Source organism: Peromyscus eremicus, chromosome 3 (genome assembly GCF_949786415.1).
Source record: "Peromyscus eremicus chromosome 3, PerEre_H2_v1, whole genome shotgun sequence".
Classification (NCBI taxonomy): Eukaryota; Metazoa; Chordata; class Mammalia; order Rodentia; family Cricetidae; genus Peromyscus; species Peromyscus eremicus.
In genome coordinates, this window is record NC_081418.1 from 40,577,920 (window position 1) to 40,604,197 (window position 26,278).

The 26,278-nt window shown below is 45.6% G+C and overlaps 1 protein-coding gene and 1 non-coding gene across 2 annotated transcripts; both read right to left on the reverse strand.

The window, feature by feature from the left end:
• Positions 1-834: 834 nt before the first annotated feature.
• LOC131905723 (high mobility group protein B1-like) lies at positions 835-1,583 on the reverse strand. Its single transcript, XM_059256540.1, has one exon. It carries the CDS (start codon positions 1,574-1,576, stop codon positions 929-931), a length of 648 nt encoding a protein of 215 aa, XP_059112523.1. The 5' UTR covers positions 1,577-1,583; the 3' UTR covers positions 835-928.
• An 18,299-nt stretch (positions 1,584-19,882) lies between these two features.
• Positions 19,883-20,045, reverse strand: LOC131907579 (U1 spliceosomal RNA). Its single transcript, XR_009378480.1, has one exon. It is a non-coding gene; the product is annotated as a U1 spliceosomal RNA (small nuclear RNA).
• Between the last annotated feature and the right edge of the window lie 6,233 nt (positions 20,046-26,278).

Here is a 26,278-nt window from a genome sequence, read left to right on the forward strand (position 1 = left end):
TGATGACATTTGAGGCCATGTCTCTTTGCCAATGGTGCCTTTTTGCTTCTAAAATCCCAGCGCAGACAAAGGATAACTTTGTCCCTTTCAAGAGGGACAATGGTGTTTTGTTTTATTTTGTTTTCCATTTCATTTTTTAAATTTATTTCATGTTTACTTCTTTTCGGCGAGCTGGTCCTGCCATGAACTCAATGTTATTATCAGTAGCCAGACCAAACAATATAAATAAAAGTATAACAAAGAAGGGATGGTTCAGAGCCCTGTAGCTCTTCCAGAAGACTCTGGTTCGATTCCCAGCACCTTCAATGGACACAACTCACAACCCACGTTAATTCCAGCTCCAAGAGATCAAACAGTGGAGCCTTGCTGGGTACACACGTGCACATACACATGCATAATTATTTTTTAAAAGTATAGCAAATTCAGCTGTTTTTTTAAATAAAAAAATTGTATTTACTTAGAAGCATTCAGAATGTCAACAAAACAGCTGCAATTTTTTTTTTTTTTTGCAATTACAGAGTGGTATTCAGTTAACAGAACAACAATTATCTTCGTAATAAGCTGCATCAGAGACAACTGAAGATGAAAAAAATAAAACAAAAATAAAAACAAAAACAAAACCCTACCGTCCCCATATATAACTAATTTGTGCTGTGCACCAACAAGAAGCTGCTTTAAATTTCCATGCCAATTTACAACCCCCAGACTGTACCAGGCAAGGTTAGTGGCTATTGAGAATACCACCAGGACAGGGCTATCTAAAGACACATTCGGTAGTGTGGTAACTATACAAAAAAAGACACTGTACAGTTTAAAAACAAATCTTACATAGCCTTACATTTCAATTTTTTTCTTTAAAAGGAGTGAGTTGTGTACAGGGGGGTTAAATGCTTTATAGACAAGAAAAAAAAACTGCGCTAGAACCAACTTATTCATCATCATCATCTTCTTCTTCATCTTCATCTTCCTCTTCTTCCTCCTCTTCCTCATCCTCTTCATCCTCCTCCTCATCTTCCTCTTCCTTCTTTTTCTTGCTCTTTTCAGCCTTGACGACCCCCTTCTTCGCCGCATCGGGTTTTCCTTTAGCTCTGAAGGCAGCGATATCCTTCTCGTACTTCTCCTTCAGCTCAGCAGCCTTCCTCTCGCAGGGCTGCTCGTCGTCCCCAGCGGTGGTGTTCCACATCTCCCCCAGCTTCTTCGCCACGTCCCCGATGGACAAGCCGGGGTGCTCTCCTTTGATTTTGGGGCGATACTCAGAACAGAACAAGAAAAAGGCTGAAGGAGGCTTCTTGGGCGCATTGGGGTCCTTGAACTTCTCTTTGGTCTCCCCTTTGGGGGGGATGTAGGTTTTCATTTCTCTCTCATAACGAGCCTTGTCAGCCTTTGCCATGTCTTCAAATTTCCCCTTTTCTTTAGCAGACATGGTCTTCCACCTTTCTGAGCACCTCTTCGAGAACTCTGAGACGTTGACAGCAGCATCCGGGTGCTTCTTCTTGTGTTGCTCCCAGCAAGTTTGCACAAAGAATGCGTATGAGGACATTTTGCGTCTCGGCTTCTTAGGATCTCCTTTGCCCATGTTTAGTTGATTTTCCTCCACGAGGCACAGAGTTGCCCAGTGCCCATCCGGCTCGCGCTTGCCCCGGTGCTGTCTCTATGGAGCTCAACGTACTGCAAAGGCTGTCTCCAGCTGGTTTTTTTTTTTTTTTTTTTTTTAAGAGCATTGAGATTTGAAGAGGAAATTTGGAAGGCTTTTGACCACAAAAATATTACCCAAAAATAAACACCGACTAAACACCGACTGTTTGATTCCTAAGTTTGAATTCATTGCTATCCTTCCTGTTGGGCTTGGGAAACAAGCCCAACTGCCTGGAGATTATATCAGTGGAAATATATCCCATGCAACATTAGGGATATACTTAAATTGAGAGAACCCAATGTTTATCTGACTGCTGGATGATCATTAACACACTATTCCCAGCACTGGGAAGGCAGAGAGACAGGCAGACCTCTGAGTCTGAGGCTAGCCTAGTCTACAGAGTGAGTTCTAGGACTGACAGGACTAGACAGAAAAAAGGGGGGAAAAAGATTATGTTTAAGACAGCCTGAAAGCCTGGGACTATATTCTGTTGGGGCAGAATCCGGGTTTCTCGACTTCTTGTCCTTTTCACTGCATGTCAAGTCACCCCCATCCCCTGTTGGCTAGGAGGTGAATGCTGAACTTTTGACCCTTGTCTCCTGGGGAAGCAGGAGTGTCAGGCATACTCTGTTTCTTTGTAAAGTAACCCCAGCCTGCCTCATTATAGTGAGAGTCAGGTAAAAGAGCAGAAATGTTCCGAGTGCATTATGGGTAACACATACAGATCTTTCACATGTCTGCTTCTGTCATCCCCTGTGGCTAGTTGAGGGACTTCATAAGCAGTTTTTTCACTTCGTGAGAGACATTCCTCAGAAATCACTTGATAGAGGCTTACATGACAGCACTTGATGTCCAAGTGCCCCCCCCCCCCCCCACACACACACGGAACTCTCTAGGAAGAAGGCCACCACCTTGCTTTCTGACTCACTGCTAACCGAGAGAGTAGACATCTCACCTTCTAGGAGAGTTATGGGGTTTGTTTACATCCTCAAGATGACAGCCGTCTTTCTGATAGAGGGCTTGGGGGGTTCTTAGCCAAGCCTCTAGTGTGCCCATGTCTGTCCTTGTGCCCCAGCTCCTCCTGGATACAACCACAAGGCCCCTCACCGCTAGCCCAGAGCAGAGGGGAAATCATGTGCTCCCAGATGAAAATCCCAGTGCTAAGGCTGACCTGTCTGCACTGAGTTCTTCACCAGGCCCATAGGACGCTTCCTTCTCCACCAGTGCCAGGGACGGAGTGACTAGGGCCAGGTGGCCTTCAGGAACTCAGGGCTCAGCCTGTATTTCCTGAACCTCTTTCCATAAAAACCCTGCAACCCCAGCTGTTCAGAAACTCTGAAACACAAAATTGTGTTCAAATCCCTTTGCTACCCATTGCTAAGTGCAACCTAATGTCACAGAAGGCAAAGAACAACTGGTCACACAGCAAGACTTCAAGGTGTCACACAGCAAGACTTCAAGGTACTAGTGCTGAATTAGCAGAGGACTCTGCCCACAAGCCAGTGACCCAATGTAATTTTTGTTGTTTTGGTTTGTTAGTCTGTTAAGCTAAACTGTCTCTGTGTAGCTCAGTGTATACCTCCAACTCTTGATCCTCCTGCCTCTGCCTTCCTGAAGCCGAGATTATGGCCATGTGTTACCACATCTCATAAACCAATAAATATTAATGTGGTTTTTTTTCCACATAGCATGTATTTACTGAGGGGCTTTTTCACACCAGACATGGAGAAGGCTCCAGGAAGTAGAAGTGAATAGAATGGCAAATTCTTTTCCTGCTGGGAAGCAAGCTAAGTGAGAAACAGTGATATAATTTGATGAGACTTATGCTGGGGAAAGTGGGGCTGCCGTGGCCTAAGTCAGGGTCCCATTCCGGTATAGGAGGCAGAGATCTGGGTCAGAAAAAGGCTCTTTTAAAAATGGGTAAGACCTGAGAGCTGAGACTCTCTTGAGCAGAGAGGGTCATGGGTGATACCGAGGGGCGGAGGCAATGAGGTTTTTGAAACTTGCATAGGAAAGGCAAGAAGCATGCTGAGAAAAAGAAACCAGATCAAAGAGCCACATGCAATATGACTCCATATATCCAGAGTCCAGAATCTGTGGGAAGAGAAAAAGAGATGAATGGTTACCCGCGCTGAACAGGAGGATGTGCAGGGACTGTTAGGAGCCCAGGTGTCTTTTGAGGGGCAATAGCAGTGTTGTGGAATTAGGTGCTACAGATGGCCGCAAGTCTAGTGATGATACTAGAGTAGAAAAAACCAACCCGATGACACTGAGATTTTCAAAGGGTGAGCTGGGGGCTAGAGAGATGGCTCAGCGGGTAAGAACACCTACTGTGTAAGGGTGAGGACCCGTCTGAGTTTGCTTCTCTGCTGCTGTGATAAAACTCTAACCAAAACCAAGTTGGAGAGTCAAGGGCTTGTTTGGCTTACACTCCTGGGCGACAGTCCATCACTGAGTGGAGGAAGGGCAGGAACTCAGGCAGGAATGTGGAGGCAGGAACAGAATCACAGAGGAACGCTGCTGACTGGCTTATTCTCCGTGGCTCACTCAACTTGCTTGCTTACACCACTGAGGACCATTTGCCAGGGATGGCACCACCCGCAGTGGGCTGGGCCCTCCCACACCAATCGTTAATCAAGACAATTCCACACAGATATGCCCACAGGCCAATCTGATGGAAGCAAATCCTCAATTGAGGGTCTCTCTTTCCAGGTGACGCTACTTGATGTCAAGTCGACAGAAACTAAGCAGCCTAGGACTGGAGCTTGAATCTCCAACACTAACATAAAAATCCACGCATGGCCACATATGCCTGTAACCCCTGACTAGGGAGGTAGAAACAGCGGGATCCCAGGAGCTTGCTGGCTAGCCAAGCCTAGCTAAAATGACAAGCTTCAGGTTCAGAGAGGGATCCTATCTCAAGGGAATAAGGTAGAGAGTGATTGAGGAAGACGTCCAATACCCTCCTCTGGCTCTCACATATACTTGCACATACAGGTACACATGCCACACACACAAAGTGGTGAATTACATGCAGGTTCATCGTTCATATAGTTCAGTGTTGTAAAAGAGAGTGTGGCTCTGAGGTCCACCAAACAACTGAATTGCCTTCACTTGGCATGGAAGGGCAGGTTGCCTTCTGACAGGCCTGATCCCGAGAGCCATGAAAACCAGTGGGTGTTAATTCAGAGCGACAGGATCCGACTTTCCCTCTAGGAAGCTGACATGGCTGTCACCAGGAGGCTACATTACAGGGGGAACCAGTGGGAAGGCTGATGCTGTTCCCCAGATGAGAACCAGGGTCAACAGTGAGGACAAAGCAGGATTCAGAGAGAGCTCAGAGCTCAGGGACTGTAGGGAGGGGGGAGGGAGAAGAGGGAGGAGCCTAGGCTGGTTGAGGTGAGTGGGGCTGGGGTGAGGATGATTGAGATGAATGGGGCTGGGGCAAGGGTGCCAGAAGAAATGGGATGAGGAGCCACTTACCAGGATGGAGAGCTTGGGGTGAGGGGGCCACCTGAGTTTGAGTCACCTACATAAAAAACAAGGAACCCATATCTAGGAGAAACCACTGGACTTATGATCACCAGTGCTTTGGGAGCGGGCAAGCTGCCCTGAGTGTGGAAGGCAAGAAGAGAGAGCCAGGTTGTGGCCTGAAAACCTCCAGCACATGAGAGACAAGAAGCCAGGAGCCAACCTGAAGAAAAGAAGGGACACGCGGATTCTCAGGAGGGAATGTCTTAAGAGCATGGTGGAGTGAGCTGGGTGATCAAGGAAGCTGAGAAAGGACTTAGGGAGAGATCAGGTGCTGGAGAATCTTTGGGATGGGGGTCCCCAGTGCAGTGCTAAAGGGAGATGGGACAGACTGAGGAAAGAGCCAGGGGTGGAAGAGAGAGATTCTTGGAACGAGTCTGTGCAGGAAAGAAGGGAGGTGGAGGGCAGGGTCCAGGCAGGAGGGAAACAAACTGGTTTGAATTCTGAGGGCCTGGAGAGAAGGGCCACCAGCTGAGTGGAAGTTTCTAAAGAAATGGGTAAAGTCAGAATTCACAGTACCGAGTACCCTGGCCTTAGATGCCAGGTGAGGAGGCCTTCCTCTGTAGATGAAGGACAAAAGACGGGGCAGGACTGAGATGTGTTGGGGTGGGGGTTTAATAAACCAAGAGATGAGGAAAAGGCATTTTCCTACGCCTTGTAGTTTGATACGGAGGCAGGAGACAAGACCAAATGCCGAGGCTGAAGGCACAGGGATTTGACAAAGCGTATGTCAAAAGCTGCTCCGAGAGGCAGCTGTTACATTTCCAAGAGTCTGAAGATCAAGTTGTTAAACACAGCTACTGAAAATCAAATTAGAATAGCTCCACACCAACATCCCCAACTCCTTTGTGAAGATGGCGATACCGGGGCTGCAGCTCTTAAGGCTCGGACATGGTCAAAATGAGAGCAAGTCACACATGACAGACAGGCTGAGCAAGACTCCTCTGCCCGGGCTTCAGGCTGAGCTAGCCAACTGAAGCTCCGGGCAAAGGAATTCAGCAGCAGTGGAGAGGGATCAGGGCTGCTGTGTTCAACACAATAGACCAGCCAGCTCTTATTGATTGTCCGGGCCAGGCTAAAGTCTAGTAATTGTCCCTTGGTCATGGGCATGGTTTCAAAAGATGTTTTTCCTTCTTGTGGGTAAACATTCTGACCTTGAGGTTTGTGGGCTAATGGACAGTGGCTTAACCCCATAACTGCTGAATTGCTCCTGTGGCTGGGAATCACTGTCTCTTATGAAAGTTCCATCTTAGGTGGGGTAGAAGAAACACACTCCAGCTCCAGCAGGCAACAGGCCAAGTTAATCCTTTATTGTTATGGTTTTGCATCAACCATTTCTCAAATATTCAACATGTCCCCCTGCAGAGCTCAGTGGAACCGGATCCTGAGGGTGGGGACATCAGAGGGGACAGACACAATATGAAGGCAGAGATGTCAGACACTTTAGTCTCCTATCAGATGTCTGTGGGTTTAAGCAAAGAGTCGGTGCTTTTAGAGAAAGCACGCTTCAAGTTGCTGCAGAGTAACCAAGGCGACTGTTATCAGAACCCACACATCGGAGGTGAGGTTTTATCTCTGGCAAGCTCGTGGGAGGCTAATGATGCATTGCTCAGCTGTGACCTCCAAAATTAGTGATCTTTAAGTCAACCAAGAGTGAATGCTGTGCTTTGGCTCTGATAGATGAGCTGACATCTGAGCTGACTTCGGGGCTTACCAAGGGCTTTTGGTGGGATAAGATTTGTCCTCAGTCACACATCCCCTTTGTCACTTGGATGTCCATCTCAAAGGCCACTGGTTTTAGCTTAGTCTAGTCACAAAGGCTCCTTGTCTGTAAACATCTTAGCCTTGAGACCATTTAATCTGGACTTTTATGACAAAGCGATTTAAGGCACACCTTTAATAGATAACAGGTCAAGAGCCCAGAGTCTACCTGCTTTTGGGGCCCTGTCAATTCCTCTCAATGGTTCAAAATGGCTGGATGAAAGGACAGTCTTTTTGCAAATGGTGTAGCGCTTGGACCTCACCCAAACTGAAAACTTCCGTTCTCAAAAGACTTGGTGAGAATGAGAACATATTTATTATACGTTTAACAAAGGACTAGTTTACCAGTGTTTATGAGGAACCCATAAAATCTAACAGTGAGGAAACAAACCAATTAGAAAAAGGACAAAAGATGTGAACTGATATAGATGGCATGTAGCACATGGAAAATACTCAGCATCATGAGTCTACAGGGAAATACACAATGACACATCACCGCACATGCACTGGTCAAACTGAAGCAAAACATAGTGTAAACACCAAATGCCAGGGAGGGTTCAGAAAAACTGCCTCACTCATATACATGGCCATTAAAAACGCAAACTGGCAAGTCACTTTGCATGAGAGTGTCAGTGACCCAGCACCTGCACTCTGAGACATTAGTCCAAAAGAACGAAAATGAATGCTCATGCAAAACCCCACACTTCCGTGTTCGGGGGCTCTTTACTTGTAAGTCAGAAAGTAGAAATGACTCAATGTCCTTAACAAGTTAACCGTTAAGTGACCTGTGATCTTAACCTCATCCACACCTTAGAACACTGCTCAACAAGAACAGGTTGGTAGAGGCACCAACTTGATGATCAAAAAGCCAATCCCAAAAGATTATATTCATCTAATATTACGGAACCAGCATGACTAAAGAAATGGAGAACAAGCCGGGCAGTGGTGGTGCACACCTTTAATCCCAGCACCCTGGAGGCAGAGGCAAGTGGACCCCTGAATTTGAGGCCAGCCTGGTCTACAGAGTGAGTTCCAGGACAGCCAGAGCCATTATACAGAAAAACCCTGTCTCAAAAAAAAAAAAAAAAAAAAAAGGAAGAGAAAATGGAGGAGAGATTCATGGTTGCCAGGTATTAGGGATGAAAGGAGAAAAGAAGGGGGGGGGGTGTCTCTGAAGGCACAACCGGAGGAATCCCAATGGTGACAAGTTCTGTGTCCTCCCTGTGTTGGACGGAGTCAATGTCCTGATTGTTGTCAGAGTTCCACCTGACGTCACTGTAGAGGAAAAGCTGTGTAAAGGCATAAGGTCTCTCTTTGCTTATTATTATATCTTTTCAGAGATGGTCTCACACTGTACTCTAGGATTGCCTGCAACTCACTCTATCTAACCCAGGCTGACTTCAAACTCATGGCAACCTCCTAACTCCAGCTTCCTCCGAGAGGCATAGAGGCAGCAAGGATGAAGGCTGAGAAAAGCGTGGTGGTGACCTCAGGCTGGAGGCCCCAAGGAGCCTGGGCACCATGGGTGCTAAGCTAGAAAGAAAAGGGCAGGGATGGTGGTCCAATGCATATTCTCTAGGAAATTGCCAGCATGGCCCTGGGAATGTGCAGAAGCAGAGGTGAGGATGAATTGTAGAAGATGATCCCTAAGCGTGAGGTTAGTGACATCAATCAGGATCCAGGACCCACTCGGTTTATTTCCAGGGAGCCTGATGCCTCCGCTGGTTGAGGCAGGATTTGGGATAGAAGAGACACTGGAAAAGGGAAATGGAGAGTAGAAGAGGCAAAAGAGAGAACGAGAAAGAAAAAAAACTAAGAAAAAAACATTCATTCTGAGCACAGGCAAGAAAGGAAATTAATGTAGAAAGCTAAAGGGAGTTTGGGACACCCTGGTGATATTAAATGTCTCTATTTTAATCAAAAAGGCTAAAGGTCTTAACTGAGAGTCTAAATCACCCCAGAGGCCAGACTAAATTGCAGCCTTTGTAATTCTTAAATTGTCATAAGAGTCTGAAATTATCAAACTTTTCAGAACATGTCCCAAGTTACAAGACAAAGGTCACTGACAAAAATGAAGAGCGGCCAGGATGCTCTTCTCAATTCATGGGGAGCAGCCCCGGTGACATCCCTCCAGAGCTCCCTGTCCTCAGTGGCTGGGTCAGAGCAGTGGGGGCAGGGCTGGGGACACAGCTCCATGTTGCTACCTGTAGCATCTGAGTTCCTTTCGGAGACTTCTGTTCAGGTGAAGCCAGGGTCGTGGAAAGAGTTGCCGGATGAGCCAGAAAGAGGCAGAGCTGGAATGAATTAGAGGAGATCTGGGCTGAGCATGGCGGGCTTCCCAAGACAGTCACATTTAAGTGTCCCTACAGTAGCCGTATATATGATTTGGGTGGCTTCTGAAATCACATCTAAAAGGGTTCTTGAGAAACTTTTTCTATCTTTTTCTTGTTAAAGAAACTATAAAATGCTTCTTGGGGTGCACTGAATGGGATTGTAACTGATAGCGTAAAACCCTGGCTCACAAGGGATGCATGGAAGTGAAAGTGTTTCTACTTTGAACAAAATTTAATAGTCATATTTGTGGAGAGTTCCAGAAAAATAACTGGGAAGAGAGTAAAGCCATCATACTAAGATTGATAGCTACTTTAACATTCTTATTTGAAATTCTCTCTCTATAAAATGAATACTGTCTCTCTGTAGGCAATATTTACAGCGCAATTTGGTAATTATGCTGAAATTCTGATTCTCAGCAAGCCAGAAGCTTCAACCAGACTCCAGAGTGAGGGGGCTCCCTTCCTCTCCCATGTGCCTTTAACGTCCCATTTTTCAGTTGCTCCTGGACAGACTAGTGGGGAGGAGGAAGCTTCCCAGGCGAAGGGGGTTTGAACTAGAAGGCAGGAGGCTGAATTGAATCTCAGAGAAGTCTGACTCCTGGGGAGACGCAAATATGGACCCAAGAATTGGATTGACTTGTACCTAAGGAGTGAAAGAATCATGGCAGTCCCTTCAAGGCACGGAAGCTGTGCCTTTCTTCCTCAAATAAGGATTGTGCATTGTCTCACATCGTCAGTGCTTAGTCGATGTTTCCAGACTAAAATGCTTAGGGAATGTTTATAGAATTAAATGGAATATAAAGAGGAGGAAAAGGGGATGGAGGGATTTAACCAATCCATCAGGACTGTGGTGGGTACCCCATGAGGCAGAGACTAAACTCAAGATGGAGAAAGGAGGATCCTCTTGGGGGAGCACAGGTGAGGACAGCTTTCCTCTCCTCAGGGACCCCAGCACTGCCACCCCACCCTGCCTGGCAGGTCACAGCAGCCAGCCATGCAGATGGCCATCACTAGTTACCACATGAGCACCAGGACCACTCAAGTATGTTCCCACTAGATGGCCGCCTCCCTTGGAGGAGAGACTTCTGTTATGTCCAGTGTAAAAGTCAGCACTTTGGAGTTCAGAGAGGCCCTTAGGGTGCACTACGGCTTTGGCCCATCACCTTCCGGCTGTCTACCACATACATACCCTAGCTGAAGTCACAAAGAGTCACTCCCCTCCTCGCGCGCACTTACTCGGTGTTTGTGCCCACTGATCCTTTTAGACAAACACTGCCCTATCTGCTCACAAAGCTTGTCCCAAATCACTGTCTTGTTCTGTAGGTAGAGATGGAGCATGGAAAATTCCACAGTTCCCATTGTGAAAAGCGCTCCATTTTGGGAACGAAGGAGGGGCGGAGGGAAGAGATGTGGAGAGGAGATGATTCAGAAACAGCTGAACTTTGAAAAAACGGAAGAAAAATCTCTCGCGCACTGCAGAAAAGCGCCTTTTTAAATGAAGCTGTGCCAGGGGACTGAAAAATTGCTTATGAACAGAGGACATCAGCTGAGGGAGCAGCACACTGACAGGCAGACTGAAGAACTGCTGGGAGCATGCTTTCTTCAGAGACAGCAAAGGAGACGCAGAACACGTGAGCGATCACCGACTTGCGAGGGGCCACCGAGTCCTGTAGCCTCTGGATAATGTGGCCACTAAAGAGGAATATTACAGACGCTAAGTGCCATGGCCACTGAATGCTTAGAGACTAAATATTGTGTCTCCGAAATACTAAGATAGCAAATGTTAGGGGCCCTGTTTAACACTGATGCTAAATAGTATAGGCAATAAAGAACACTGAAATTAAGCACTTCTGATAATAAATATTGTAAGCTCTACATAACACTGGAGCTAAAGACTCCAGGTATGGAATACTATGTAATACTCTAAATACTACAGCCACTAACACCGTAGCAATGGAACCTACATAACAGACATCAATACTAGTGTTAGTTAGTACTTTAGTATGCCAGGCCTATGGAAAATCAAGAATATTTGTGAACAGAATAACAGACTTAAGCCCCTGAATTCTCTTCTTAGGCCCATTGTCTGAATTCAAAGTACAAAGTCAGAAGCTGGTGAGCACTTGGTGCTGGAGGAGAGTGGGAAGAAAAGGGCAAAATTGACTTTCTTGAGAGGGGGCCCTTATGTGGAGATTAAGGTTTCCTTCCAGTATGAGTGCTATGAACTGGCAATCAGTTCATAATCCCCCAGACCTAAGGCTGGGACTGTGCCAAGCAAAGACTCTCTAGGTAGGGATGGTGGCACATCCCAGCACTTAGGGGACTGAGACCGGAGGATCACAAGTTCAAGGACAGCATAGGACTACATAATGAGACTCTGTCAAAAAGCCAAGGACTGGGATACTGCTTAGTGGTACAGTGCTTGCCTATCATTCAAGGGGTGTGGAGAAACCCTAGATGAAATATGACTTCCAATTATTCATTTCTTCTGATTGTACAGATCAAGAAACGACAGGGTTCTTGTCTATACAGCTTTGCTAAGGGCTCATTTGCTTAGCTGCATTCAGCCATTGGCCAGGCTAAAAGGCTTTCTTCCCATGCCTGCTGCCTTGTTACTTTCCCACGTGGTCCTCTCCATGTGGCTACCTCAGGCTGGTCTGAGGATAGCTAACCCTCTTTCTTAGACTGGACTCCAAGAATGTTGGCCAAAGAGTCAAAGGCAGATAACACTGTCCAACGGCGAAGATCCATCCTCAGAAATTATACAAAGGCACTTCTGCCACATTCTGTTGGCTAAAGGAAGTCACAGAACTCTCACCATTTTAACAAAAGGAGGGCTGGATATGGTGGCACAGGCCTTGAATCCCAGCACTCAGGAGGCAGAGGCAAGTGGATCTCTGAGTTTAAGGTCAGTCTAATTTACATACGGAGTTCCAAGACAGCTAAAGCTACATCCTGCCAAAAAAGAAGAAAAAAAAGAAATAAAATGAAAGTTAGGCTCCATTTTTTACTTGAAAGAAGGGGTGGCAAAAATCTGTGGCCGTCTTTAATCCAAGGCGTAGGTACAGTGAGTGCTGGGGCAACTCACCCAGTATTCTCTTCAGGATGGAAGCATTTGCTTCTCTGAGGGAGTATTGGCCGCTTACCGCTGGATCTTTGCCCAGTAATGGTTTCCCTTTTAAGGGAGGACATTTCCTGAGAGAGCAGAGCCCAGCTCCCTTAAGTCAATTTATGACCATTTATAATAACTCTAAAATGTCATGCCACCTCTGGAGTCCCCTAGATCAGTCACATTTGATAGGTGCATTGCAGCTCAAACTTCTGCTTCTTCAACTTCCCCTAGAATGTGTTCCCAAGGATCTTCCACAGCCACTTCCCACACTTTGGATCTCTGCCCCTAAGTGTTTCCCAGGTGCCGGACCTCAGCCATAGGCCCGAGCCGTAGTAGAACACAGAGTGGGTAGGACAGCATACAAAATAGGACTGGACCTCCAGCAGGCAACAGAACATAAAAAGATAGAGCTCAACCAAGAGGAGTGGACCTTGATGGATGGGTAGAGTGAGAGGCAGCTGAGGTTCCATCCAGACAAACACTTACTCACCCAACCTGCTACAGTCTGCAACTGGCATCATTATAAATACAAAGCATTGCAATGCATGTCTTGAGACTTTCTTTTACTCACAGCTCTGGTTGCTTATTTCAGGATGGATTTCGAGCAGCAAAATGATGAATTAAAGAATGTGACCATACTTACGGCTATGGGAATACTCCAAGCTCCCCTCCCCCTGCTCCCAGTTTACACCGCATTTACATGGTATTCTCCATCAGCCAAATTCCTTCCATTTATGAGAGACCTGATTTAGGTGAGGTCATTGATTCAGCTGGAGAGTTAATTATTCATTTGAATTGGTTTGTGCAAAAGGCTCCAGAGAGCCCACAAGAATAAATTGAAAAGCTATTAGAACTAACAGGAGAATTTAATAAAGTAGCTGGATGCAAAATTCAATAGCTTCCTCATCAACCAGCAACAACCAATTAGAAAACACAATGGGAGTGAGCAGGCAGAGGGACAGAGATAACAACAACAACAAAAACACCTGGGATTCACTGCCCCAACAGGTTGGGATCAGGAAATCCACATCTTCAGATTTTTTAACTTTGAAATCTCATGACGTAATTAGATGGAAAACCATGTCATGTTCGAACATGAGGAGGAGATAGAATGAACAACCTGAAGAGCTAATATGCTCCAATTAAAGAACAGGAGAGTTTTTTAGGTAGTCTGGAATGATGGTGATGCAAGCCTTCAATCTCAGCATTCGGGAGGCAGAGGCAGGTGGATCTCTAGGAGTTAGAGGCCAGTCTGGTCCAGGCCAGCCGGTGCTATGTAGTGAGACCCTGTCTTAAAAACAAATGTAGATGGAAATAATTAAGAAAAAAAATTGAAGGTGGACAAGAAGGAACTTCACCTTATCAGATTAAATATACAATGAAGCAGAAATTATGAAAATAGCATGATGCAAGAATTGGCAAATACATTGGTGGATGATACCTACCAGTGGATGCCAGAGTGCAAGAAGGTCCTGTCCAGTGCAGATGAAATCATAGTTCTGTGAGCCATTATTTGATTATATGGTTAATGACAGTTTGTTAGTGACTGGGAGGGAACATATCCTCTCACATTGTCTTGTTAGGGTTTCTATTGCTGTGAAGAGACACTATGACCATGGCAATTCTTTTTTTTTTTTCTTTTCTTCCAAGACAAGGTTTCTCTGTATAGCCCAGGCTGGCCTTGAACTCAGAGAGCTGCCTGTCTCTACCTCCCGAGTGCTGGCATTAAAGGTGTGTACCACCACTGCCTGGCTCCATGGCAACTCTCATAAAGGAAAACATTTAATTGGGGCTGGCTTACAGCTCAGAGGTTTAGTCCAGTTGTCATCATGGCGGGAAGTATGGCAGCTTGCAGGCAGACAAGGTGCTAGAGGAGTAGCCTAGAGTTCTACATCTAGATCAGCAGGAAGAGAATGTCACACTGGGCCTGGCTTGAGCTTCTGAAACCTCAAAGCCCACCCCCAGGGACACACTTCCTCCAACAAGGCCACACCTACTTCAACAAGGCCACACCTCCTAAGAGTGTCACTCCCTGTGAGCCTATGGGGGCCATTTTTATTCAAACCACCACCACACACTATAAGCCCAAACAAATAAGTCCTGAGTGGATTGTGTCATTCCCCCAATGTTGAAGAGCTAACCCAGCTCTTGTGGATGTGACTTTACTTGAAACAAGGTTGTTGCAGATGTAGTAAGTGAAACTAAGATGAGACCATCCCATATTAAAATAATGGGAGTCTATTTAAGAAGAGGGCATGGGGGCTGGAGAGATGGCTCAGAGGTCAAGAGCACTGGCTGCTCTTCCAAAGGTCCTGAGTTCAATTCCCAGCAACCACATGGTGGCTGACAACCATCTGTAATGAGATCTGGCGCCCTCTTCTGGCCTGCAGGGATACATGCAGGCAGAATACTATATACATAATAAATTAAAAAAGAAGAGGGCATATGGGGCATATGGGCTAGAGAGATGGCTCAGTGAGTAAGAGCACTGGCTGCTCTTCCAGAAGTCCCGTGTTCAATTCCTAGCACCCACATGACAGCTCACAACTGTCTGTAACTCCAGTTCTAGGGTATCTAGCAAAATGTGAGCAAAATAAAGTTATAAAAAAAAGAGGGCATATTAGGTTGATATGTAGCTCAGTTGGTAGAGTGCTTGCTTAGCATGTGTGTTAGTCAGTGTTCTATTGCTGTGAAGAGACACCATGACTTCAGCAACTCTTATAAGCATTTAATTGAGGCTTGAACATATATGACATTTTATAACCAGAAAAAAAATAAACATCTTTTTTTTTCAAATGCCTTTTTTTTTTCTGCCTGTTTTTGCAGACTGGAGGAGGACACAGGATGTCCTGCTCTATTACTTGAAACAGGGCCTCTCACTGAACCTGGAAGGAGGTTGGTAGCCAGCAAGCCCAGAAGCACTAGAATTACAGGCCTACGCACACCCACGTCCTGCTTTCTATGGGGATGCTGTGGATTTGAACTCAGGGCCCCACACTTGTGAAACAGGCACTGTCACCCACTGGCCATCTCCCTAGCTCCTCCCATCTCATCCTTGCTTGCTTTCTTTCTTTTCCTTCTTTCCTTCTCTCTCTCTCTCTCTCTCTCTCTCTCTCTCTCTCTCTCTCTCTCCCTTAGAGATTCATGGTGTAACCCAGGCTGGAAGAGCTCCTGCCTGAGCGCCCTGAGTGCTGGAACAACAGGGATGAGCCAACACAGACGGCATGCCTCCCACTGCTTTCCTTTAGTCTTTCTATGTATCCTAAGACAAGGTTCCCGCGGAGCCAAGCAACAGGCCACTCATTCTGTCGTTCAGTTTGGGGATTTTGTTTGTTTGGGAAGGTCTTCCTCAGAAGCCCTGGTTGGCTCAGAACTCACTACATAGACCACCAGGCTATCCTTGAACTCACAATAATACTCTTGCCTCTGCCTCCCGAGTGTAAAGATTACAGACAGACATCATCATGATTGGCAAAATGACCGTGTTGGCATGCACCCAGGATTTGTTTTGATTAGCTAAGATGACAAAGGACGACTCTGTCCTTTTGAAGAGGAAAAAAAACCCTGTCTTTTATTTTTAATTATGTGGCTATGTGCATGTGAGTACAGGTGCCTGAGGAGGCCAGAAGAAGAACAGATCCTCTGGATCTGGAGTCAGAAGTGGTTGTACGTCACCCGACGTGGGTGCTCAAAACCAAATTGGGTCCTCTGCAAACGCAGTATACACTCTCAACTGTAGAGCTGTCTCTCTAGGCCCACGGCTGTGCCTTTGAAATGAAGACTCTATTATTTACAATTTCCAAGAAAAGGGACAGTGCAGGGCCATATGGGGACACATGGGGACACGGGAAGCAGATAGAATAAGAGAAGGCATAAACCAGAGCCTTTATTGCAGTTTCCATGAGCAAGTAGACACACACACCTCAGAATGACTAGTCGGAATAATTTCAACTAGCTCTAGAACTCTATCCTCTAGAGCAGGAGAGCCTCTAGAAGTTCCTACCTGGCCTTGGGCAGGGAGAGTTAGGGCCAGGAGAATATTGGCTTAATGTGTGAGAGTTAAAGAAAGCGACTGAGGATCTGACCTCAGAATTGATTTTTGTATATGAAAGGCAAACTCACAGGCAAGTCATTTAATCTCTCAAGGTCAGCAGGTTCTCTACATGTGGGTCATGATGCCTTTGGTGTTGAAAGACCCCTTCATAAGGGTCACCTAAGATCATCAGAAAATACAGATATTTACACTACAATTCATAACAGTAGCAAAATTATAGTTATGATGTAGCAACAAAAATGATTGTATGGTTTGGGCTCACCACAACATGAACTGTATTAAAGGGTTGCAGCATTAGGAAGGTTGAGAACCACCATTCTTGGTGTTAGCTAGCCATGCAGGGGTTGTCTCCCCAGGATCAAGAAGTTACCAGATGTCAAAGCACAGTAAACAAAAACATGTGGTTAATATAAAGATACATGTTCAAGGTCATTTTTCACAGAATTTCTAATACCAAAAGCCCAAAAGTGTGATGGTTGGTGTTGTTAGTTGGACAAAACCTAGAGTCAGCCAAGATGCTCTCTGTGCACGCCTGTGAGGAGTTTTCTTAACAGGGTTAATTGAGATGGGGAGACCCATCCTAATCCGCAACTCTGTTTCATGGACTGGGTCCAAGACCGAATGAAAAGGAGAAAGTGAGCTGAGCATCGGCGTGCATACATTGCTCTGTGTAACAGCCTTGGCTGTCCTGGAACTCACTCTGTAGACTGGGCTAGTCTCAAATTCTCAGAGATCTGCCTGCCTCTGCTTCCCAAGTACTGGGATCAAAGGTGTGAGCCACCATGCCTGACTTTGTTGGAGTATTTTATCACAACAGGAAAAGAAACGGAGACAGAGACCAAGGAAACGTCTAGCACATACAGAACTGGCTAAGTAAATATTGTTGGTTGTTTTTTCTCTTTTGGGGAGCTTGCTACCCAGCTCCCAAATAATCACACAGGGAGACTAATTCTTCATTATAAATGCCCAGCCTTAGCTTGGCTTATTTCTTGACAGCTTTTCTTAACTTAAATTAACCAGTCTACATTTTGCCTCCAGGCTTTTTCCTTTTCTTACCTCTGTATATCTTACTTTTACTCTTGCCCTGTGGTGGCTGTGTGGCTGTGTGGCTGGCCCCTAATGTCCTCTTCTCTTGTTCTCTTGCTCTTTTTTCTTTTCCTCCCATATTTCTCCTTCTATTTGTTCTCTCTGCCTGGCAACCTTGCCTATCCTTTCTCCTGCCTTGCTATTGGCTGTTCAGTTCTTTATTAGACCAATCAGGTGTTTTAGACAGGTAAAGTAACACAGCTTCACAGAGTTAAACGAATGCAACATAAAAGAATGCAACACATCTTTGCATCATTAAACAAATGTTCCACAGTACAAAAAAACACATCTTAAAATAATATTCTACAACAAGTAATTGATGATATATCAAAGCCATCTAGTGTTATATAGCCATGGAAAACAACCTATTTTTAAGTACCTTTATTTACAGCTTTTTTTTTTCATTCTGAAAAACTGTTACCACATTAGAACACAGTATTTGGAGTAACCAACATCTATGTGCCCAAGGAACTATTACTCATATTTTGCTCCAGAATAAACTGTCTTGAGATGAGAGCTATATTTTTGCACTGACAGTTTTTGGCACCCAATATGGGGCCTCAAGCAGATCCACTTTCATCAGAAGAGTCACCTAAATTATCATCAGGTACTCACGTGGGCCACTGTGCCCAATGGTTCAGCATTGCCTCCTTGAGTGGATGCTGATGAGTTCTTTCTAAGGTCAGACCACCCTTGGTTTAGCCCATGGTCCATTGGTTTATTCTGGATGGTTATTTGAATTTTATTTGATTTTGATGTATTATTGTTTTTTTTTCAGAGCAGTTGGTTTATTTTGTTTTCAAAAAGTTCATTTATTTGCTAGCATTCAATCTTTCTTCTGCCACTCCTCCAACATACAATTCTGCATTTTAAAAAAAGATTTGTTTTAAAAAAGTGCATGTTTCTATGTGTAGGTATATTGCTAGTGAGTAAAAAACACCACAGAGGCCAGGAGAGGGAGTCAAATCCCCTGGAGCTGAAGTTCAGGCAGTTGTGAGCTGCCCAATATAGCTACTGGGAACTGAACTCAGATATTCTGGAAGAACAGCTAGTGTTTTTAACCACTGAGCCGTCTCTCCAGCCCCACAAGTTTGCATTTTTCTATAGCTTTTCATGCTTATTACAACCTTGATGCCTTTAGTTTAGTAATTCTGTGATCACCTGATCATAAAGCCCAACAACGTGGACATGTCAAAACACCCTATGTTTTACCTCATAGAGAAGAAGCCCAACAGAACCTGTCTTTTCAGGACTGGAAAGAACTTCATTGGCCCAGTTGGAAAAAGACACACAGGGTTGATCACCCAGTGTCTTGAACCCTCTCATGTTTTAGGAAATGTGCAGGACAAGTCTGAGACACAGTGGGAGGAACTGACCTCTGGATGAAAGCTGAGGAAATGACTCCTAATGGTAGCATATAAACCAGACCCCCTGGCAGCATAGAAATATAGAGATTCAAGGAAAGAATGCTTGGAGGAGAACCACCATTTCTTATTTTAACTGTTTTTTTTTTGCTTGATAATTGTGTTATTTCAAAGCTCAAGTATTTGGAAAATGGGGAAATGTAACTAAATTAAACCTGTTTTACACTTGCCTCAGTAGGAAACATATGACACCCCTAAATCGAGTTTTTGCATGCTCCATTAAAATCTTGGGCCAGGTGTGGTGGTGCATGCATTTAATCCCAGTAGTTGGGAGGCAGAAGTAAGCAGATCTCTGTGAGTTCAACCAGCCTGGTCTACAAAGAGAGTTCCAGGACAGCCAGGGCTATTACACAAAGAAACCCTGTCTTGAAAAACAAACAAACAACAAAAAGCAAACAAAAAACTTAGGTAATAGAATTTTTTTATTTTTATTTTTGTTTTTATTTTTGGTTTGTTTGGTTTTTGAGGCAGGGTTTCTCTACATAGTCCTGGCTGTCCTGGAACGCACTGTGTAGACCAGACTAGCCTCAAACTCACAGAGATGCTTTTGTCTCTGCCTTCCAAGTGCTAGAATCAAAGGCATGTGCCACCATACCCAGCAGGTAATAGAATTTAAAGACTGTGGATGGGCATTTTACAACACAATGAGAGATTTATAAACTGTATCTAAGTTAAAAAGCCATGTTAAAAATAAAAATAAAGAGATGGCTCAGCAGATAAGCCTGCTGCCAAGCTCAATGACAAGTTCAATGCCCGGGACCCATGCTATAGACCAGAACAACCGAACCAACTCTAACTGGTCCTTTGACCTGCACATGGCACACACACACACACACACACACACACACACACACACACACACACACTTTTTAAAGTAAATAAATAGGAAATTATTTTAAAATGTAGATGTGTCAGCACTATAAACTGAGAAAATTAATTTTTTTAAAGAGAAAAGCTCAAATGCTGTCCCCTACTACCACAAATCATGCAGTTGAATCTCCTGTATTTGGGGAAATCACAGGAGCTGGCATACCCAGAGTGCAATGGGAGAGCCTCACCCTGGGAAAACCACCTTCTTGATCATGGTATCCTCCCTGCTGGTAATTATAAAAAAACAACTTTTCTAAGCCCCTCTCTCCACCTCATCTATATTCTCTGACCTTGCCTCTTCTTCCTTGTCTCCAAGAACAAAATTCGATTTCAGAGGAAAAGACTGCTTTAGGATACAGCCTAGACGGGGAAGAGATCCCCACTACATTAACAGGTTCAGCTGCGAGTGGTGGCAGATGCCTTGAGTCCCAGCATTCGAGAGGCAGAGACAGGTGGATTTCTGCGAGTTGAAGGCCAGCAACCTGGTTTACATAGTAAGATTCAGGCCAGCTAGGGTGACATAATGAGATACCACCAAAAGAGAGAGAGAGAGAGAGAGAGGGGGGGGGGGGGGAGAGAGAGAGAGAGAGAAGGAGGGAGGGAGGGAGGGAGGGAGGGAGGGAGGAAGGAAGGAAGGAAGGAAGGAAGGAAGAAAGAAAGAAAGAAAGAAAGAAAGAAAGAAAGAAAGAAAGAAAGAAAGAAAGAAAGAAAGCCAGCCTGAAAGGGCATCTTGCTCTCTGCTGCTTTTAAACAGAGGAAACAAAAACGGTTTAGGTTGAGAGTGTGGCTCAGTAGTAAAGCGTTTGCCTCGCGCACACGAGCCCCTGGATGACAGCACACAGCTTTAATCCCAGCACCCAGGAGGCAGAGGCAGGCAGATCCCTGTGAGTTCTGGTTTACATAGCATTCCAGGCCAGCCAGGGCTATATAGTGAGACCCTGTCTCAAAAAACTACTGGTAACAATAAAACAAGTCTCAACTCTGGATCTTTTTTTTCTTCCTGTGATGCTTTTTTGAATCTCAAATATAGATGAAAGTTTTCTACCTCACTTTTACTAAGAAATGTGCTCTGACTCATTGTTTCCATGTCATTGTTTTTACATGTCATTTTGAGTCTAAAACAGTAAGGGGGCTCAATCTCCCCAAAAAACAAGATCTCTGGCTTGTGTGTGTGTGTGTGTGTGTGTGTGTGTGTGTGTGTGTGTGGTTTTTTGACACAGGGTTTCTCTATGTAGCCCTGGTTGCCCTGGAACTTGCTCTGTAGATCAGGCTGGCTTCAAACTCACAGAGATCTGCCCACCTCTGCCTCCACCTCCTGAGTGCTGGGGTTAAGGGCATGTGCCACCACTGCCCAGCTTACATTTGTTAACTTTACGTGTGCAACAAATTATTCTTGTTGGCATGAATAACTTAAATGAGTATTGTGTGAATGCAAAATCTTTAGAATGATTTTTGCCTGCTACTACCTCTTTTGAAAAGCAGGTTATTCTCTCCCATTTCTGGTGAATTCACTCAGAGTACTGGGGGCAAAGAGCAACAGAAACCCTTCTCCCAAGCCTCTCACATCCTCTTGTCTCCAGTGATCTTCAAGATCTTTGCCTCAGACATTTTACTAAGCGTTTGCTAACAACTGATTTGGGCTTTCTCACTCCCTAGGTCATACACAAAAAGACTGGGGTCCAACACCCTGGCCCTTGGAGACCCTGTGGTCTCCACCACAGCTTCTGGGGGGAGGTGGGCTACGAAGGTGGGCAGAGGTTGTCGGTCCCAGGAGTTGGAGGACCGGCAGCTCTGCCCCACCTGTCCAGGGAAGGACACAGATCCTCGTTAAGACCCAGTATCACAAAGAGGCTCAAAATCCAAGAAGTTCTACGGCAGGTTCCTGGGAACACTTATGGGCCCTGTCCTGATCTGAGATGCAACACTCCAACCTGTGTTGAACCTGAAATGTCTGGGTGCCCCGTGCTGGGGCCTCCCGTGGAGACCTAGATCACTGCACTAATTTTAAGTGCCTGCTGTTTCCAAGTATACTAAGTTGAACAAGGACGGAAAGATCTTTTGCAGGAAGAGCCGGAGACTACAAATGGCTCTGTAGAGGGTCTTTAACCTCTGCTAATCAGTTGAGTTCCCGGAGTGCGGGGAAAATGTATGTATGAGGTACCTGCACAGGGCTGCAGTGAGTTCCTGCCACAGGTCTGCAGAGGGAAGGGGAAGGAGGGCTTGCCTTTCCAGACGTTGCCTTCTGTTCTCTTCTCTTGGCCTCTGGACATGGGGGGAGAGGGGCAAGCAATTTACTCAATGAGCTAGGCCTAGCACGAGTCACACACAGTAAGCAGGGTAATTGCTGCTGTTGTTACTGACTGTGGAGTTCGCAGTGCCTATCTTCTTGTGAAGAGGGAGGAAGCAGACGCAAACAGTTCTTCCGAGAGCTTGTCTCCTTCCACGGGACTCGCTCCAGTGGCTGGGTGCCAGCAGCACCTCCACACAGCTGGGGCTGGAGAGCCAGACTCCCAACTGGCCAGTGTTGGCAGCTGTCCTACAGATCTTGCAGTAGGGTTCAAAGATATGTGATTCCCTGTGTTGGGACTTCAAGCCTGATGTCCCTTTAACAGCCCTTGTCAACTTGCCATGGCTCTCCCTGTAGATTTTCATGACTATGGACAACAGTCACTGTCTGACCTCCAGGGGAATGGAGATGTCTTCGGATTCTGGATTCTGGGAAAGAGAGTTATAAAAGTGAGTGGAACCGATCCACACCAGCTGGGTATGAGCAACTCCGTGGTGAGCCAAAGTACAGAGCCTGGCCGTGCTGAGGAAAACCTTAAAACAAATGTGTCCTGGGTTCAAAGACTTTTTATACACTCACGCATATGCATGCACACACACAGAGAGAGAGAGAGAGAGAGAGAGAGAGAGAGAGAGAGAGAGAGAGAGAGAGAGAGATTGGCTTCTGAAAGCATAAAAGAATGAGGCAAAAAATGTAAAAATATCTATAAGTAGTTCCTTTTGACTTAAGGATGGGAAGGGGAAAAGAAGCTGACCAAGCAGGGGGCTTAATTTTCAAGGTGAGAATTGTAATAAAAACTTTAAATTAATTACACATGGGAAGTTTTCAAAGACTTTACCAGCCAAAGAACATGACATTGAAAATTCCCTTCCTGAGGCTGAGGGTGTAGTGCAGTGGGTAGTGTTTGCTTGGCATGCATGAAGACCTGGGCTCCATCCCCAGCACCAAATAAGTCAGATGTGTTGGAGCATGCATATGATCGCAGCACTTGGAGGATCAGAAGTTCACAGAGTTCAAGAAGTCATTCTTAGCTTTGTGGCTAGTTCAATGCCAATCTAGGATATAAGAGACTTTGTCTCAAAAGAGAAGTGTCTTCCTTTTCTTACTACCTAATTTCAAAGAAAAGGCACTTTAATCCTAAAAGCATTTGGGACCTACTAAGACAGTCCTAAGAGAGACAGCAGCCCTAGAGACAGTGGGCCCATTCTAGCCCGGGTGGTGCAGACAGCTTTGGGATTGTGGGCTCCACCCTCTTCTCTCCTTGCTCTATGACAGGGAGGGAAGGCTTGCCCCCTCAATGTCCTTTGCCAGACTTGAGGCAAAGGGCTCCGGAGATGAGCAATGAAGGGCTTTAAGCCAGGCAGCCCTACTCAGCCAGGTTTTGTATATTGGAAGCACTGCTCAGCTCAGCAAACATCTCAGGGACCCTGTCTTTCATGCCAGGGTAAGACTACAGCAAGCCCCACCACTGCCCCTGGGTGTGATCTGAAAAGGGGAAACCCTTCCTGACTGAAGGTTTCTTTTGACATCAAGGCATCTCACTTGAACTTCCTGTAACACTCAGCGCATTAAGAAAAACCTGTAAGGAAAAGGGTTGAGTCTCCACAGGTTTTACCTGGCAGGGTCAACTCCCTCTAAACACCCATGCTCATGACAGGAGCTGACCTCAGAAAGCCAGGGCCCAATCTGAAGCCCACAGCTGGCAAATATTTCAGCAGAACAAAACACTCTTTCCCCCTAAAGAGCTGCAGATTGAAGCCAGGGGCTCCATACAAACTAGGGATGCCCAATACCACCGAGCCACACCCCAACCTAATAGAGTAGTCTTGAAGAAAGGATTAAAAACATCCAGAGGGCTAGGCAGAACACTACTTGTGTAACTAAAGAATGGACATGTGACACCCCAAAGCAGTGGGCTGGCCAGCCAGATCCAGTGTGAGCGAGACAAAAGGGTCTACGGGCCAGCCGTGGTGGCATGAGCCTGGAGTTCCAGCACGTAGGAGGCTGATGCAGGAGAATCATATGCTCAAAGCCAGCCTGTCCTACATAAGTTCCTAAATAAAATAGGTGGTGTTTCAATGTTTAAAAAGAGAATCTCTGGGATTAAAATGTATGCACATAAATTTATTGTAATTTTAAACATATTTTCATAAAACTTTAATTTTTAAAAGAATATGCTGCATACAATTTACAGATAATATACAATGTTTTTAAGTTCTGTATAATTTGTCATTTTTTACAGGATGCCTTTGTAATTTGCCACTCTTGTGTCTGTAGGGAACTGTGGATGAAATTCACCCATGACCTAACACAATCAGACAATTAATGTTTGGTCACTTGAGTCCCTGAATGGATGTGGGCTCTCGGTCAGCAGAGAACATGTGAAATAGTTCAGAACTAATTTGCCTTCTGGAAGAAAACCCCAGGAGTTTCCTTCCCATTGATAAGTTCAGAATCAGAAGTACCATCCAGGGGGTGCAGCTGGCATGGATATGTCACCTCTCAGCTGCTGTCCCGTGAGGGGCAGGACATGTGCCTCCAGGGGCACTTGCCAGCTCTCGACTTTCTCCTCTTGCTGATTTGGTGAGTTGTTCATTTTCTGGGTAGTAACGGCCACCTTTGAAATAACTCAAGCCTCCATGTCCCCCAGGGCCCTGGTGCTAAGACGCAACAGTTGGAGGACTAATTAGGAGGGAACACTCTAATGCCATCTTTTGAAAAACTCACAGTCCAGCTGAGGTGTCACAGGCTATGACAGCATCTTCGCCACTCGGACCAGAACACAAAGACAGAGTGCTTCCTGTGGCAGCATCGGAAGCATGGCTTTTGAGTCTCTCCGGGCTGAAGTATATGATACATGTGTTAACCAGCTCAGGGAAGAAGAAAAGGAAAAGGAAGACCTGGGGAGACTGAGACAGACAGTCAGTGACTTGGCACTGAGGTGCCTGCATTCAGCCCTCGCCACCCAGCTCTGTACTTAAGGGCTGGCGTTCCTCTGGGTGGCAGGGAGATAGAAATAGGATGAGCATTTCAGACGAATTAAGCAACATCTGAAGGAGTTGCTGGTAGACTGGGGCCCAGACAACGGTGCAGGAGAGGGAGAAAGGGAATGATGTTTTAAAAGTACCTAATACGAGGGGAATGAGGCTGAGTAAGAAAAGAGAAAATACACACATTAGTGTGTGTGTGTGTATAGGCACACCCTATATGTATGGGTATGTGTGTGTGTAAACGGTGACTGCACCTCAGTAACCATCCTTAGTGATCTATCACAAAGGACCGCGATGTGCTAGGTGAGTTTTCATGACACAACAAACAAAAGACAAGCAAGCCACAGTAGCACATGCTGCTGAGTGACAGGCCATCCAGAAGTATGCCAGGACTTAGAGCGACCGATCTTTATGCCCCGGGACAGTGAACTGAACTAGAACAATGCGTGGTATTTGAGAGGAAGCTTGCTACTACTGACAATTCATAGCAGAAAGGATACGGGTAGCCTATTCAAACTGTGAGCAGTAAACCACTATCAGTCACGTTATTCGGGGCTCTAGGAAATAATCCCACTGACCTTCACAAGTCCAGCTATGCCTTGGAACGATCGACCTCTAGAGAGCTCACAGGATACACAGCTCCTACTATGGCTAAGTCAACGTTGAGTGTGAGTGTCTGTAGGAAAGTATACAATACAACCCTTGCCTTAGGACAGAAATGATGCCCCTATCAATAGCCAGTGAGTTTTCAGGATGGTTCTGCACCACTGAGAAAAGGTGGTGAGCTCTGGGCAGCACAGACACGTCTTAAGGACTACCATATTGGATGTTTATCGAGACACTACATTTGGGATGGACTAAAAGGTCTTTTTGCCATCTCAGCCTTTTCCTCAGAACTGGTTCCCAGAGAGTGTCCAACAGCCTTCCCAGCATATTCCTTCATCAGTTTGGAAGCATCATCAGTCTGTAGCCAATCACCAGTTCAGAATCAGAAGTCAAAGGAACTGTAGACTATGTCTTTTTTTGTTGCTTTTGTTTTGTTTTGTTTTTTCGAGACAGGGTTTCTCTGTGTAGCTTTGTCCTGTCCTGGAACTCGCTCTGTAGACCAGGCTGGCCTGGAACTCACAGAGATCCATCCACCTGCCTCTACCCCCCGAGTGCTGGAATTAAAGGCATGAGCCACCACTGCCTGGT

Bases quoted from the DNA above. Each gene is read 5' to 3' on its own strand.
- LOC131905723 (XM_059256540.1), bottom strand. From the start codon at position 1,576: ATGGGCAAAGGAGATCCTAAGAAGCCGAGACGCAAAATGTCCTCATAC.